The 14,703-nt window shown below is 46.1% G+C and overlaps 1 protein-coding gene across 1 annotated transcript in view; it reads right to left on the minus strand.

Moving 5' to 3' along the window:
• KSR2 (kinase suppressor of ras 2) overlaps positions 1 to 14,703 on the minus strand; it is a 1,792,292-nt gene that overhangs the window by 1,131,525 nt on the left and 646,064 nt on the right. The window contains exon 5 of the mRNA XM_086943271.1: positions 115 to 207. Coding sequence (XP_086799397.1) covers positions 115 to 207 — 93 coding nt within the window. The remainder of the gene's footprint in view (positions 1 to 114; positions 208 to 14,703) is intronic.

The raw sequence follows: 14,703 nt of genomic DNA on the forward strand, positions 1-14,703 counted from the left end.
TGGCAAACTTCGAAGCCTGCGCCTGGAACCACCTCCTAGGGATAGGGTGGGGAAAGTTTGGAAAAAATATGTGAAAAGCACAGCAAGATTATCATTTTTAAAGCGGCCACTCACCCCAGGGGATTCAAGGGCTGATGACCGCACCGTTGCGAATCTCTGTTCATCCGGGTAAGCAGTGTGGTCAAGTTAAGGCTCCAGGTCAGATTGCTGTAAGATTCAACAGGGCCTGCGCATAAGTCTCAATTTTAAACTACACGTTTAAACTTGACATCTTTTTCTAATGGTGACTTTTTACATGCTTTTCACACAACAGCATTACTTAGAAATTGTTCTGCATGCAGCACATTTATTAGTAGGCACATTATCATGTCATTCATACACTCTGTCCAAGGCTAGGTACATTGAACACAAGGCCCTTTCATTTGGTTGCCTGGCTGGAGACAGCCCTGAGTCTCAAGATAAACAACCACATCAAATCTGCAGATTTGACACAGTGTGACTGGAACAGCGCAAATATTACATATACAGCCTCTGTGCCACATTTTGGTAGAGACACACTTCTTTTGCTTGGATTGTCCTGGAAAGTTGTACACAGTGACTAAGATGCAGCCCTGCTAAATCTAACTTTCATCTAGGAAAGGACAAAATCCTACTATACACCAGATTGGCTTCCAGATACGTTATGTTATGTTATTATTTTTTATAAGCGCTCAATTACCCATAGGGCATCTTGACACTAGCTGAGAAATGGCCGAGTGTTATCCCATCCATGTGAACTGATATTGCATTGAGAACAGCCAGGTTTTCAAAGCCTTTCTGAAGGGCAATAGGTTTGGCATGGTTTTGATATATAGAGAAAGCGCATTCCAAGCCTTGGAAGCTCCCAACACAAAACCCCTGCCTCCCCAGGACATGCGCTGGACACTGTCGCCAAATGGTCATGGCTGACCGGAAGGACCTACTCGACCAGTACCAGTTTAAATTTATTTCAGAAAGGCTTGCACTTGGTCATGCAGTGCTTTGAATGTGATGCAAAGTGCATTAAAATAATCCTCTGTCTAACTGGACACCAGGGCAGATCTTTCAAATCCTAGTGATATAGTGGTATTTGGGAATTTTAAAAAAGATCTGGGGATATGAATTGTGCAGTACCTGCAGCCTATTTATGACTGATTGATGGACATTGAGGAATAGTCCATTACAATAGTCAATCTTTGCCATCACTAAAGCAGTGACGCTAGTTTCTGCAACTGGGTACATGAGCGCTTAGAGACCTTTGGTGATTAGCGCTTTATAAATGTAATTAAATTAAATCATAGGCAGGTATAGTTGGTTGGGTTCTCCCAAGAGATTTGGCAGAGGATACTACCACTATGCTCTCACTGGTGTAGGTAGAATTTAGGCAGGAGGATAGGTATGAATTCAATTATATAATCATGTAATCAAACAGTAATGTCATAATGGTTGAACTGTTTATCTTTTTCATAATTCTTTTAAAGCTGGCCGCAATGCTATGTTTCATCTTACTAATAATTGTAGTTTACGATTTTTACAGACAAATACAAATACTTCAATAAATCTATGAAAAGCCAATTTGTATCTTTCTTGTGTCTCCATTGGGCCTGCCTGAGTAACAAAAAAGGATATCTGTTTCATAGGGAATTAGAGTGGTCATGTTCCGAGATTGCAGATGCCATTTGGTACCCTGGTAGGTTAGGGGCTCAGTAGGGGCACTGTGAGCTAGCTAGGAATTAGGCAAACATACTCTGATGATATATGTGGACCCCATATTCTGATGGTTATGTTGTCAGGATACACAGACCTATGTAATTTGTAGGAATGGTATGATAAAATCTGGGAGGTGGTAAACATAGAGGCTTAAATATTTAAAAGACTGATGGTGCATCAGGATAGTAGCTCGCCAAGCTACTCTTGTCCTCACCAATAGGTACTAGTAAGGATTTAAATTAATTGACCTGCTGTCTGAAGGCCTCTCAGTACAATTATAGGATTTCCGTAGAACATGGACCTGAGAACTGTGGGTTCCCGAGGAACACTGAGATGTCCTCAGGATAGCCCCATCCCAGGACCAACCCTTCACCATAGAATTTCATCTAAAGAGGTGCACAAAGGGCTCAATTACTAAGGCAAATAAAAGGAGGCAGAGGAGAAAGCCTTTGCGCATGCCCTTATGAATCGAGAAGGGCAGTTAGAGGGTTCTGTTAACCCGAACCTAGCCGGTTGGGGTGGCGTAAAAGAGAAGACTGAGTCAACATAAGTGACCTCCCAGTCCTGCCCTCCGCAGCACTACCTCTAAGAAGGACCAGGCAACAGTGTTGAAGGCCTGCTTGAAATATATTAGGAGCAGTGATGTGGGACCTTGGAGGCGTTGGGCTGAGAGAGGGCCATCTGGACCCTTTGGTTACAGTATCAAGTACTCTGTTTGGCAAAAATCGACACTGATCCGGATGAACCAAGTAGAGTAGGGTACTGCTGAGACGATTAGCCAAGACGTTTGCGAACACCTTAACATCAGCATTGATAGGAGAAATAGGCCTGTATGAGGAACATCTATTCAGTGACTGATAAGGTTTAGAGATCACAACAATAGTTGATGGGCCCAACTCCGGATGAAACATGCCCCAGCTCCCTCGCTTTGGTGTATAGCACTAGTAGGTGGGGAGGAGGAGAGGTTGAAATTGCTTCAGAAACTTAATCGGATATCAATCAGAACCTGGGGTTTCCCCCCGGATTATGGCAGACAGCGCTCTCCCGATCTCCTCAACTGCAAATGGTTGATCAAGATCCTTAGCCAGGGACGGGGAGGTGCACAACTTATGGCGGAGGCCTGGATGTCTCTGCATATAGTGCATGATAGTAGTCTGCAAAGACCTACGCTACTTCTGGAACCTGTTCACTGAGGCAACCCTCTGCATCATGAATTGAGGGTACCACTCTAGAGGCAGTTGCTAGGCAGTCGAGGAGCATCCTGGACTTATCCCCCTACTTGTATACAATGCTGTGTCACTGTCCTACAACACTATCTGGCCTGTTCCAGGGAAAAATGTTTTAGGCTAGACCTTGCCAGTGTCAAATTGCGGTCCAGTGCAGCAGAGAGCCGTCAACACACCTGCAGCTTCAAAGAGAGGATCTGGGCCTCCTAAGCCATCGACTGTGAAAGATTGTGTGCCTCTTTACCCAGGACATACCCCTTAATCAGCTCCCTAAGAGTAGGCTTGCTGACTGCCCAGAGAGTCCCAGCTGAGGCCATTGTGCTCTGGTTCACCTGAAAATGCGAGCAGATCTCTGTTTCTACAAAGTTGGAGCAGTCTTGGTCAGTGGAATACCAGATGTTAATGCACCACATGGGTTGCAGGGTTGCCAAGGGGGACCCTATCCTAAGAGGGAGGAGGCATGATGCGATATGCCTTGTGGAAAGATGACAATTCCCATGAGCTGGTGGACGTCCGTTGCCGGTATGGATATACGTGGCGGTGCCATGTTTTTCATGTGTCACAAAGCCTAATTAAGTCCGTCCAAAAGGAGAGCTGCCAGGAGTGTGCTTGACACCCCGGTCGGGGCGAATCGGAGGTGTCATGTATGGGGTCAGGAATGGAATTAAAGTCATCCTCTATCAGTGTGACACCTTGAGAAAGGGTCAGCAAAAGAGCCTGTACTGTCTGCAGCGTGAACTGGAGTTGCTGCTGAGGAACATAGACTGACGAGAAAATGTAATGCCCTCCAGTGGACCCTCAATTCCCATATACCACCCCTAGGGATCTTCATGGGAGGCAGAAACCACAAATGGGAACAATCTGTGTAGTAAGTAGGTTGTAGGAATCTCTGGGAAAACACAGCATGGAACACTCATAGCCGAAGCAACCTAGAAAGGGACAGCGCATGGCCAACAGGTGGGTTTCTTGAACCATAAGCAATGCTGGATGAAATGTCTTCACGTATCTGATAATGGCCGATCGCTTAAAGCTATCTAGCGGACCATTAGTGTTCCAAGATAAGACCTTAACTGGCATCAAAGGGGGGAAAACAAGAATTGTGTTAGCCCCCACATGGCCACGCTGGGGGAGGAGGTCTAGTGGGATTCAACCACAGGTAGAAAACCAAAGGCGGCATACCAAAGTGAGCAAACTGAGTGTGTGAGGAACATGTCAGTGATGTAGGTGGTCAAACCTAAAAGAACGAACAAAACAGCCAAAACAACCCAACCCCCAACTTCTCCTACCCCATACTTTCACCCTTGAAGCATCTGTTGCCCCATCTGAATACATACTAACAAACAAACGGGCCTAGAGCTACCCAAAAAGCTTCCAGCGGTCCCAGTCACAGTAAGGATTCTAGTGTCCAACAGCAAATATCAATATATCATATCAGTGTGCCAACAAAGAGGTAGTGCTAGACCTGGCAGCCTTGGCGTGGATTTCCCCTGTATTTTTGCCTTGACTCCTGTGTTATTACTGTGTGTTGTACATCGTTTTTGCTGGTCTAGATGCTTTGGGCATAAAGTGCAAGTGCTACCTCTGTAAATTGTTGTCATGGATTAGTGTTTCCATAATTGGCTGTTTGGTTTACTGTTAAGTCCCTAGTAAAGTGCACTGTGTGTGCCCAGGGCCTTTGCGCCAAATGCTGCTAGTCTGCTTGCAGCCCTGATTGAGCCACCCACACAAGCAGCCTTGTAAAGGGTCTCAGGCCTGCCATTGCAGTGTATGTGTGCAGTCTATTACTGTCATGTCGAACTGTCAAGTGTACCCATTGTCTTACATGTGAGTCACCCCTAAGGTAGGCCCAAGGCAGCCCTGTGGGCTGGGTGAAATGTATGTGAAAGGTAGGAAATGCTCTGATATATGTGGTATGTCCTGAGAAGGAAATACTGTCAATTTCGGTTTTCACTATTGAAAGGCTATCTGTCCCATAGGATAGAATGGGTAGTTTACCTATAACATCTTATACGTATAACTGCCCATGGCAACAAGATGGGAAAGTGAAGTTTGGTAGGTCAAACTCAGAATATAAAGATGCATCTTTTAGTCAGGATGGTTTTAATATGCTGGGTTTGAAAATACCACTTTTAGAAAGTGGATATTTTCTTGCTTAACCATTCAGTGTGCCTCTGCTAGATGTGTGTTGGACCCGGCCCATTTGGCAGGTTCACCCCGAGACTTTTTGCTTTATCCTAGCCTGTTTCTCTGACCTGGTGGTGGTGATTTTAGGCCTCTGCGCACTTTTTCACTGTGGTACAGTGTAAAGTGCTTGAGCTCTCTGTGTATGTGTGGTGAGTGACCTGCCCTCCCATAGGAATGAATGGGGAATATGTATGCCCATGGTAGTTCCTGATGTGTGGGGAGTGCAGAGTCGAGTTTGATATGTACAAACTCGTGAGATTGAATGCTGCGAAATGATATATGCGGCATGACTGTGTCTAATGTAGAAGTGCCACTTTTAGAAGTTGGCATATTTGTGTAATTTGTGCCTGGCGTGTGATTGGCTGGTGAGCCTGGTCCAGGAGTGCCTGGGCCTGCTTGTGGATTGACAGTCTGGTTTGAGGGTGACAGGGGCTGGGGAGCCCCAGGAGGTTGTCTGAGTCAGCCCGTGGAAGAAAGTCTGCATCTGCTGCCAAGGAAGTGGGAGGAGATGGCACCTGGGAGTGACTAGGGCTGTGCCTGCCTGACCACAATGCTGGCTCCAACTCCCGCTGGGCGACTGTCACCTCTGTCCCTGACACTGAAGAGAGTTCCCTAAAACTAGTTCTAGCTGGTTCTCACACTGTCTGCACAAAGACTTCAAAGACTTTTCTCTGTATAAGAAGGGGCTGTGTCCCCTTCCAAAATGTTCTTGTTTCTAACTTGAATCCTGCCAGGGGCGTGCTGCTGCTTGGGCCCAGGGGAATCCCTGGGCCCTGCCCAGCCCCTGGATGCCTGGAGGACTTCTGGGGGACCCCTCTGCCTTGCCTGGGCTGATAGGGGGACTTTGCTTTGCCCTGCCCAGCCCCTGGACCCCTGAAAGGACTTTGTTGCTGGACTTTCTGCTCCCCTAAGCACCTGGAAGTGCTTTTTCTTTGCTATAGCGCTTGGGAGCGCTTGATGTATCTTTCCTAGCGCTTGGGAGCGCTTTTTGCTCTATGGGAGCGTTTCTCCGCCCCGCATTTTGCGTGAGGAACTGCAGGTGCCACCCTACTTTATGCCCGATATCGCTATATTTTTATTTATGGGTGACACCCCATTTATTTTATTGCCTAACGTGTGCTCACCCCGTTTCTACTCCTATTTGTGATACCGAGGGCGCCCACCCCTCATTTTAGCCCTTGTTGTCACCGCCGCGGCCCTCTCGCGCCGCCATCAGGAAGTCAGGCATCGTAGGGCCTGACACGGGGCGGGACTTCCGGTTTTCGGATGAAGTCTCCGCCGCCGCACACTGATTGGCCGGTACCCCGGCCCGAAGGAGGAAGGAGAACGGCTGCGCCGGTGTGAGCAGGGCTCCCGTGTTCTGGGGAGAGCCTTGCTGGTGCCATGGACGGTGTTGCCGGTCTCCCGTGATTCAGAGGGAGACTGGAGAAGAGGAGAGCCCCGCGATTGCTGCCGGATAGAGAAGTCCCCGAAGCCCAGTAAGTGAGGGCTGTGCAGGGGGCAGGGCAGCATCCTATTCAGAGCCGCCCCCGCCTGCTAGGGGGGCGCTCCAACGTCGGGGGCAGGTTGTGTGATTGAGCGGCCCCACTTGATAGCGGGCCGCTCCGACGAAAGATGGCATTGGTGAGGAGCCCTGAGAGGCTCTTGGGGGCATAGATTACTTCGAGTCCCCCGAGAGGGACTCCAACAAAGGGGGCATTCTTTCTTCAGAGCCCCCAAGGTTCAGAGGGCGTAGTTTGTATTTCGAGCCCGAGAGGCTCCACTGGTGTAGGGGCATGTTGTTTTAAGGAGCTGAGTTGGCTCCCCCCGCACCCCTTATTTTTGAGAGGAGCCAAGGTGCTCCAAGGCCACAGTGACTTTAGCGTCCCACGAGGGACTTGGGGGACATCTTGTGTTACAGAGCCCCGTGTGGCTACATCCTGCGCAGATGTGACTTGGAGGGGACCTGTTAATTTACAGAGCCAGAGGGCTCCAACAGTGGGCGCAGTTTTGTTTCCTAAGGGCTAGTGAGAGCCCTGTCGCAGTTTTGTTCTCCAGCTGCCCAGCAATTAGTGGGCAGCTGCACCGTTTAGGCGCAATTGGAGAGAGAGTCCCTGTGTGGGACAGAGGTGGCACAGTGGTGCCAGGCCTGCTACAGCTGCGCAGCACTTAGTGCCAGCTTCACCGTTTAGGCCTTTTTTGTGATTGCTTACAGCTGCCCAGCACTTCGTGGGCAGCTGCCACATTTAGGTTTTTACTTTTGACTGGCGCTGCCTGGTAGCGCGCCCTGACATTCTGGACACAGGGCGTCTTAGCCCCAACAAGGCCAGTTGGCCTAGGGACTGCCGCAGGTGGTGGCTTATGTAAATTTTGCGCAATTGTATGGTTATTGCACCCCTGAATGTGTTTTCTTGCATCATGTGATATTCCCGCACCTCTGAATGTTTTAGGCATCATGTGATTTTTGCGCTACTGTATTGTTCTGGCACCGCTGAATGTTTTTAGGCATCATGTGTCTTCCTTTTCCCTGCGCTGCACCTCTGAATGTTTTAGGCATCATGTGTCTTCTTGCGCTGCACCTCTGAATGTATTTTATTGCATCATGTGCTTTGTTCTGAACACCGCTGAATGTGTAGGTTTGTGCATCATGTGTTTCCCTTGTCTTACACCTCTGAATGTTTTTAGGCATCATGTGTTTTTCCTTTACTACTCCTCTGAATGTGTTTCATGCATCATGGGTAATGGGTTCTTGTTTATACCCCTAAGTGTATTTTATTCTTAGGTGGTTGTTCTTTTAGTACAGGTGGTCCTAGTGAAGTCCTGGTTCCTGTTACCAGTGGTTACTGGTTGTGTGCCATAGTTGCTAATTTGTGCTACTATGATTTTTATTCTTTATTATTCTTTATTCCAAAAGTGCTATTTCTGATTCTGACAGTGGCCCATGTGGCCCTGTCCTATACATAATCCCTTGTGAATATTGCCCGTGCCAGTTGGCACCATGTATTTTGTGTGATACTATCTGAAGTGTTTTTAAGATACAAACGTTATTTTATAATAACCTTGTGTGGAGTTCCTTTTGTGGTGTGCCTAGTATGTTGTTGCTGTTGTGTGCTGGCGCAAATGCTTTACAGATTGCCTCCGAGTTTAGCCTTACTGCTCGTGCCAAGCTACCAGGGGGTGAGCAGGGGTTATCTTGGCGTGTGACTTCCTTGCCCTGACTAGAATGGTGGTTTCTGCCTAGCTTTGGCGTTAGCCTTAGCCAACCAGAAATAGCCAGTTGACTGTCTGGCTTTGGAGCGAAAGGGGATGTGCATTCTGTCCAGACAGCCCTTTGGGGGCTGAGGTGTGTCCTGCCTTTTCAGGGTGAGTCAGGGCTGGGCTGAACAGACCTGGGCTGCATTCAGAGTAGGTGGAGGTGATTTCTTTCACACCTGAATGGCCTGAATGGCCTGGTCTGCCTAGGACAATGCTGTCTCCACCTCCTGCCAGGAAGCTGCACCAGAGAGGACAGAACTGGATTTGGCTGCCACCAGAGATCAAAGGAATGTGTGCTTTAAAAAGTGGGGCCCATACCCCAGACTTTTAGATTACTTCTAGAATTTAAGAGGAACCTCTGTCACAGAGAAGAGCTGGGAAAACTAAAAGATAAGTAGCTGTTTCTGCCAAGGAGAGGATAAAGACTTTGCTGTGTGCTGTGTCTCCTGCTTGAGGAAGATCTCCAAGGGCTTGAAGTAGAGCTTGCCTCCTGTTTTGAAGTTTCAGGGATACAGAGACTTCACCACCAGCTCCCCTGAACTTCCTTGCTGGAAGTTCTGACCTGCCTAGAGGTGCCTGCGCCTGTGTTGGGCCCCCGGAAGTTGTTCCTGCTGTTGAGAGCTGGAAAGTAATGCAACTACGAGAAGCCCGACGTATCTAAGAAAACCAGCGCAGTGCTTGTCCACGGCTGGAGAAATCCCCACATGCCGAATCCTGTGCACCGATCTCCGAAGTCAGAGATCATTGCACCGATTCCAACGCAGGCCCTGCTGTGTGGCTGCAAGAACCAATGCCTCGTGGGACCATGGCTGGAGAAACCAACGCAGCGACATTGCCGCCACTGCATTGAGGAGTGGTGCATCCCCAATCCTCATGCATTGCACTGGGGCCCCACGTCTAGGAGCATGCCAGGACCACAGTAAGAAACTGACGCAGCACCTCCCTGCACAGTAAGGAACTGATGCATCACCTCCCCTGAAGTAAGGTACCAACGCATCACCTTCCATGGGTATAAGGAACTGACGCATCACCTTCCCTGTGGCTGTTTTTGTTTGTGATTGTGACGCATCCAAGGTACTTTGTGTTGAAAGTGTCGCAACTATAGTTTGCTATGGACAGAACTGTTTCTACCTTTTAAAAGTCATATTTTGATTACTGTATTGTGGATTTTTGACATTTTGGCCTTGTTTGGTTTAGGTAAAGATTACTTACTTTTCTAAACTGGTGTGGTGTCCACTTGTAGAGCTACTGTATTACTGTATGTGTACACAAATGCTTTACACATTGCCTCTGAGATAAGCCTGTCTGCTCGTGACAAGTTACCAAGGGGCTAAGCAGGGATTATTTTAGAAGTGTCTCCCCCTTACCCTGACTAGGAAGAAGGCTCCCTGCTTGGACAAAGGTGAAAACCATTGCCAACTAGAGACCTCAATATCTAACAGGTAGTCATAACAAAACCTGCAGCTTTAAAGAGAAAAACAGGTATGGGGGGAGTTTATCAGTTTTAAGGCAACACTTTAACCTGATTGGTTCCATTGTGGAGAAGCTGGTGTTAGGAAGTTCCTGAGAGTGAATGCAACACTTTATTTGTGTGTCTTAGAAAAGTTTTTAGGAGATCCTGTCCTGACTTTGCTGAGGGAAGAAACATGTCTCTACTTTTTCTGAGATTTCATATTCCCAGTGCTTGAGTTATGTCTTATTTTCCCTGAACCTTAACTGGGTTCACTTCAGACAGACACCTTCTGCTTCGCACTTACCCCTGCCAAATTTAGTTTAGGAGAGTTCCTTTATAGAACTGATGCCTTTTCTGTTTCGCATTTTGCACTCTTTAAACGATTTATGTTACCACTTCCTGATATTATATTGATGGGTGGATTAACAATACTGACTTGTGAATAAACATTCACAGTTTGGAAATCATTCTCTCTGTGGAGCCAAATGGGTTTCACTGTATTTGCCTCGTAGTACTGATGTTAGCTCCCAGGGTACCCATTGAACTAATATCTAAATGTCTGACTACAGCAGAGGCCACAGGCAGTGCTTTAATTTGAGCCGATGGTTTCCGGTGCTCGGTACCTCCACTTAATTGTCAGTGCAGGCACTTATGACAGTCTGCAACATGGTGGCGCTATTTGTCTAATTTAGAGATGTGCTCAAACACAGTTGTTTATTAATTCAGTGCACATTAAAATCTGTAACCCAAGTCGTTCTTATAGCTTTGGGGGCCTGTAATATTCTGAACTGTCACACTTGTAGGGTTTGATGGATAGCAGTTGTGTTGGTACTGTCATTGCCCCAGAACTTATTTTTTTTGCAAATTAAGGACTGCCGAGAAGTATAGAACATTGTGCTGTATTAAAAGTAATTGATTGAAGGAATACAATTAACAAAGTAACAGCAGGTAGTCTACAAAGATCTCTCCTTTCCGCAGCTTGAACTACTATGATTGACTCACTTTTATTTTACACGCAGCCCTGCACAGAGATCATCCACCATAGTGCACACTTCAGAATCTTTAAACCAGCAGTCTGGTACTCGTGTTTCTTTTGCGTTCAAATGTTTTTTATTAGGCCTTTCATTTTGAAGGTTCTAGGCGCTATAAATAATGCGTGCTGTTATTACTCAGATTATTGTTTCGCAGTTTACCGACGATGAAAAGCGGAATAAGCCTCCTGATTTAGAACTTGCGAATACCTGATCGCAAGAGATGTCAGCAGAGAACACTGAATTTGTTGAGCCATCTTGCTGGCTAGATGGTGCCGAAGGATGCTTAAAGGATGAGCACTGCTTTTGTCCATGCTGAACTATTAAACGTGAGGCAAATGAGAAGTTGTCCAGGAAAACAAATGTGTGCACAAAATACTCTCATTCTGTGTAACAAAAATACTGCCCAAGCTTCAGCCATGTATACTGAGGAGTTATTAGGAGCTCTTACATGCGCCAAATACCCCACATTTCCAGTCTGCCTGGCTGGCTCTTCATTCCTTTATAGTATACAGATAAGGCCGGTGCGGCTCACTCGAGAGATTTAAAACAACAATTTGAAAGACCGTGGTTCATTCTAGAGCTCCATGTTTGTATCAAATGGAAAATAAGCAGGCCCCCTCACAAGATTACTTAGAGATGCTATCCATCACACCCCCAAGCCTATGTGAACTATCCGAGCAGTCACCCAGCGAGCAGTCTGCTTCATTCGCGGGGAATCATCTCTTCACGATTTATGATGTCAACAGCCGCTTCCCCATTCAATTATAGTCTCACACTCAACCTGCCGCATCGGGTCACTGCTTAACTTGGACTTCGTGGTTAGGCCTTTGGTAGAGAGTACGCGAGAGAGGGGAGGGTGAGACAGAGGTCTTTGGGTGAACGTGAGAAGACAGGGGAGGCGAAGGAAAAAGGGTTGATTCGAGACGAGGGCAAAAAGAGGAAAATATAAGAAGAATGAAATCTAGAGTAAAGGCAGCAGCAGGGTGTGGCAGGATTCGGCTCAAGTCCGATTATGAAAGCAATGAGGAAAGGGAGGAGTGGGAAGGATCACAGGTGAGGTAACATTTAGGGAAGGGAAAGAGTGAAATACGTGGATGGTACACTGAAAGTGAGGTTTACAATAAAGGAAGAGATAGTGTGAGAAGACAGAGAGAGAGCAAACATTTACAATGCAACCGGTTTCGCATTTGTGAAAGTTGAGCTATTGGCATTGTAAATGACAATGTTTTTTACTTATTTTTTTTTTTGCAGTGGAGTGATGATGTAGAAAAAATTGCATGTTATACCATATTATAGCAACAAAAAAAAAGAAAGAAAGACGCACAAGCTTCAAGAAAACAGTGCCAATAACATAGGGTTGACTTTCCCCGACATAATAGTCCATTCGGAAATCTAACGAGGGATTGAATTGGTAGACATTAGGTCATGGCAATGCTGATGTATTACGATTATGCAGAGTACACCAAATGTGGAAGATAATATTTTGATTTGCTGAGTCATTTTGCTGCTTAGCTTGCTGAGCCATCTTGCAGCTTAACTCGCTGTCTGCGCTGCAGTTTTTCCCCACTTTGAGCATTAGTGCCTCGTGCACAAAGCTTGTTCTGCTGTTGAGGTCTCTAAATCGCTACCTTCCACAAGTACCCTAGAGCAATGTTTCCCAAACTGTGGTCCACGGACCCCCAGGGGTCCGTGACACATTCCCAGGGGGTCCGTGGGCAGGACCCCTGGGGGTCCGTGGGCAACAGTTTTAAAAGCACAAAAACTTTTCTTGTATAATTAGCAGCTTTCCAGCAACAATAAAAGTGTCAAGAGAATGCCAGTGATTAATGTACCTGCTGGAGAGTGAGGAGAGTTTTGTTCAGTGGCAGCTTTGATTTAACTAATGTTGCACAGAGGGTTGATGTGCCTACTGTAAAGAACGTGTAACATGCATCTTAAAAAGCAGTATTTTATGTGCCTAGGTTCGTAGTTACTGCTTTTGTCACAGAGATGTTTTTGTTACTGTGCACTTCATAAGTGACAATCGTAATCTAGCAGAGGGACCTATAAACTGTCATCAAAGAGCTGCTTGCAAACTGCGTGGTGTCAGTTAGTAACTTATATTTTGTCCCAGTCATTTATTATCCTGATGCTGCTAAAAAGATATATTTGGGTTGAAATACAATTTTAATGTTAAAGTCAATGCTAGCCACTGTGTTATGTTCTGAATCCTGAGTTTGTGCTTTTCCAGACCAAGCACTCTTTAAATATTTTATATACACACTGATTTACATGTATGATTCAATGTCTCTATATGTGTGTGATGCAAAGTGCTCTGACATCCTACAATGGTATGAGAGATGCTATAAAACAAATGAAATACATGTGACAGAGGGGCTATTACTTCAATATAAAATACTAAGGGCCAGATATACGATCTGTTTTTATATGCGCGAACGGGTTCGCGAGCCCGTCTGCGCATGCAAAAACCTTTGGGCCATGTACATAGCCTATTTCGCGAGTCGCAATTTGTTTGCGACTCTCTAAATAGGTTTTGCAATTTGCTATTTGGAAAGGGCATTCCCTTCCAAATAACGAGCTTCAAAACCATGAAGAAATGTTTGCGGTCGCAAAACAGTCACAATTACCACCTACTTCAAGTAGATGGTAATACATTCGCAAATGGGAAGGGGTCCATGCAAAATTATTTTTTAAGGGCAGGCAGTGGTCCCAGGGACCTCTGCCTGCCCTTAGAAAATGAAAAGAAAACGTTTCATTTTCTTTTTTTTTTAAATGCATGGTAAACAGGCTGCATTTTTTTTTTAACTGCTTTATTTAAAAGTAGTCCGAGACATGGTGGCCTGCAGAGCCCAGCAGGCCACCATCGCTGGGAGGGCTGGCATTCCCAATGGGTTTGCAGATTGCGAGATGCTCATTAATATTAATGAACCTCGCAATTTGCGACCCCATTGGAAATCCCAAACAGTGTTAAACACACTGTTGTACATTTCATTTAGCGACTCGCAATTTGCCACTCGCAATGTGTCGCCAATTGCGAGGCGCTAAATGAAATGGTCGTACATCTGGCCCCAAAATCCTTAGTACTTTGAGTATTTGTTTTGTGTGCACACGTGTGTATTTTTTTCGAATTACTGTTTTAATGTTTGAAAGTTAACTCGTACAAATTTCTTGGGGGTCCCCGGCTTCCAATGGTAACTCAATGGGGGTCCTCAGGAGTCAAAAGTTTGGGAACCACTGCCCTAGAGTGCCTAAAGCCTATGCGTTTGTGTACTTTACAAAAAGTGTGCTTTCTTAGTGAGGTAGAAAACATCAACTTTTTGAAAAAATAAACAGCGTTTAATGAGACATGGTTATTTTGGCCTCATAGAAGTACATTTCCCTGAGACAGATGAAAACATGAAGGGAAACAAGAATATTCATAAAGCTTATTGTACTGCTTTATAAAACAAGTAACATGACAGAAGGGGTGAGGGGCCGGGACGGAAGCACCAGCCACAAGGAGGAGTGGGAATGGCTGAATGTGAGCATAAAGGGCTGCTGACTTTGGGACTGGGGACCCGGGATCTAGTCTTGGTGTCAGCTCTCCTCGATCGTAATAACTAAAATAAAAAAATGTGGTGCAACATACAGGGCTGCTGACAAATAAAATAAAACAATAGGAAAGGAAAAAGGAAACAATGAAACAATTTGGTGGGAGGGGTGAAGGACTGGGACGGGAGCACCAGGCAAAAGGGGAAGTGGGAGGAGCTGAATGTGGCGCAACATACAAAGCTGCCAACTTTGGGACTGGGGACCGGGGTTCGAGTATCAGTGTCGGCTCTCCTGGATCGTAATAAATAAAAAA

The sequence above is a fragment of the Lissotriton vulgaris genome, chromosome 11 (genome assembly GCF_964263255.1).
Source record: "Lissotriton vulgaris chromosome 11, aLisVul1.2, whole genome shotgun sequence".
NCBI lineage: Eukaryota > Metazoa > Chordata > Amphibia > Caudata > Salamandridae > Lissotriton > Lissotriton vulgaris.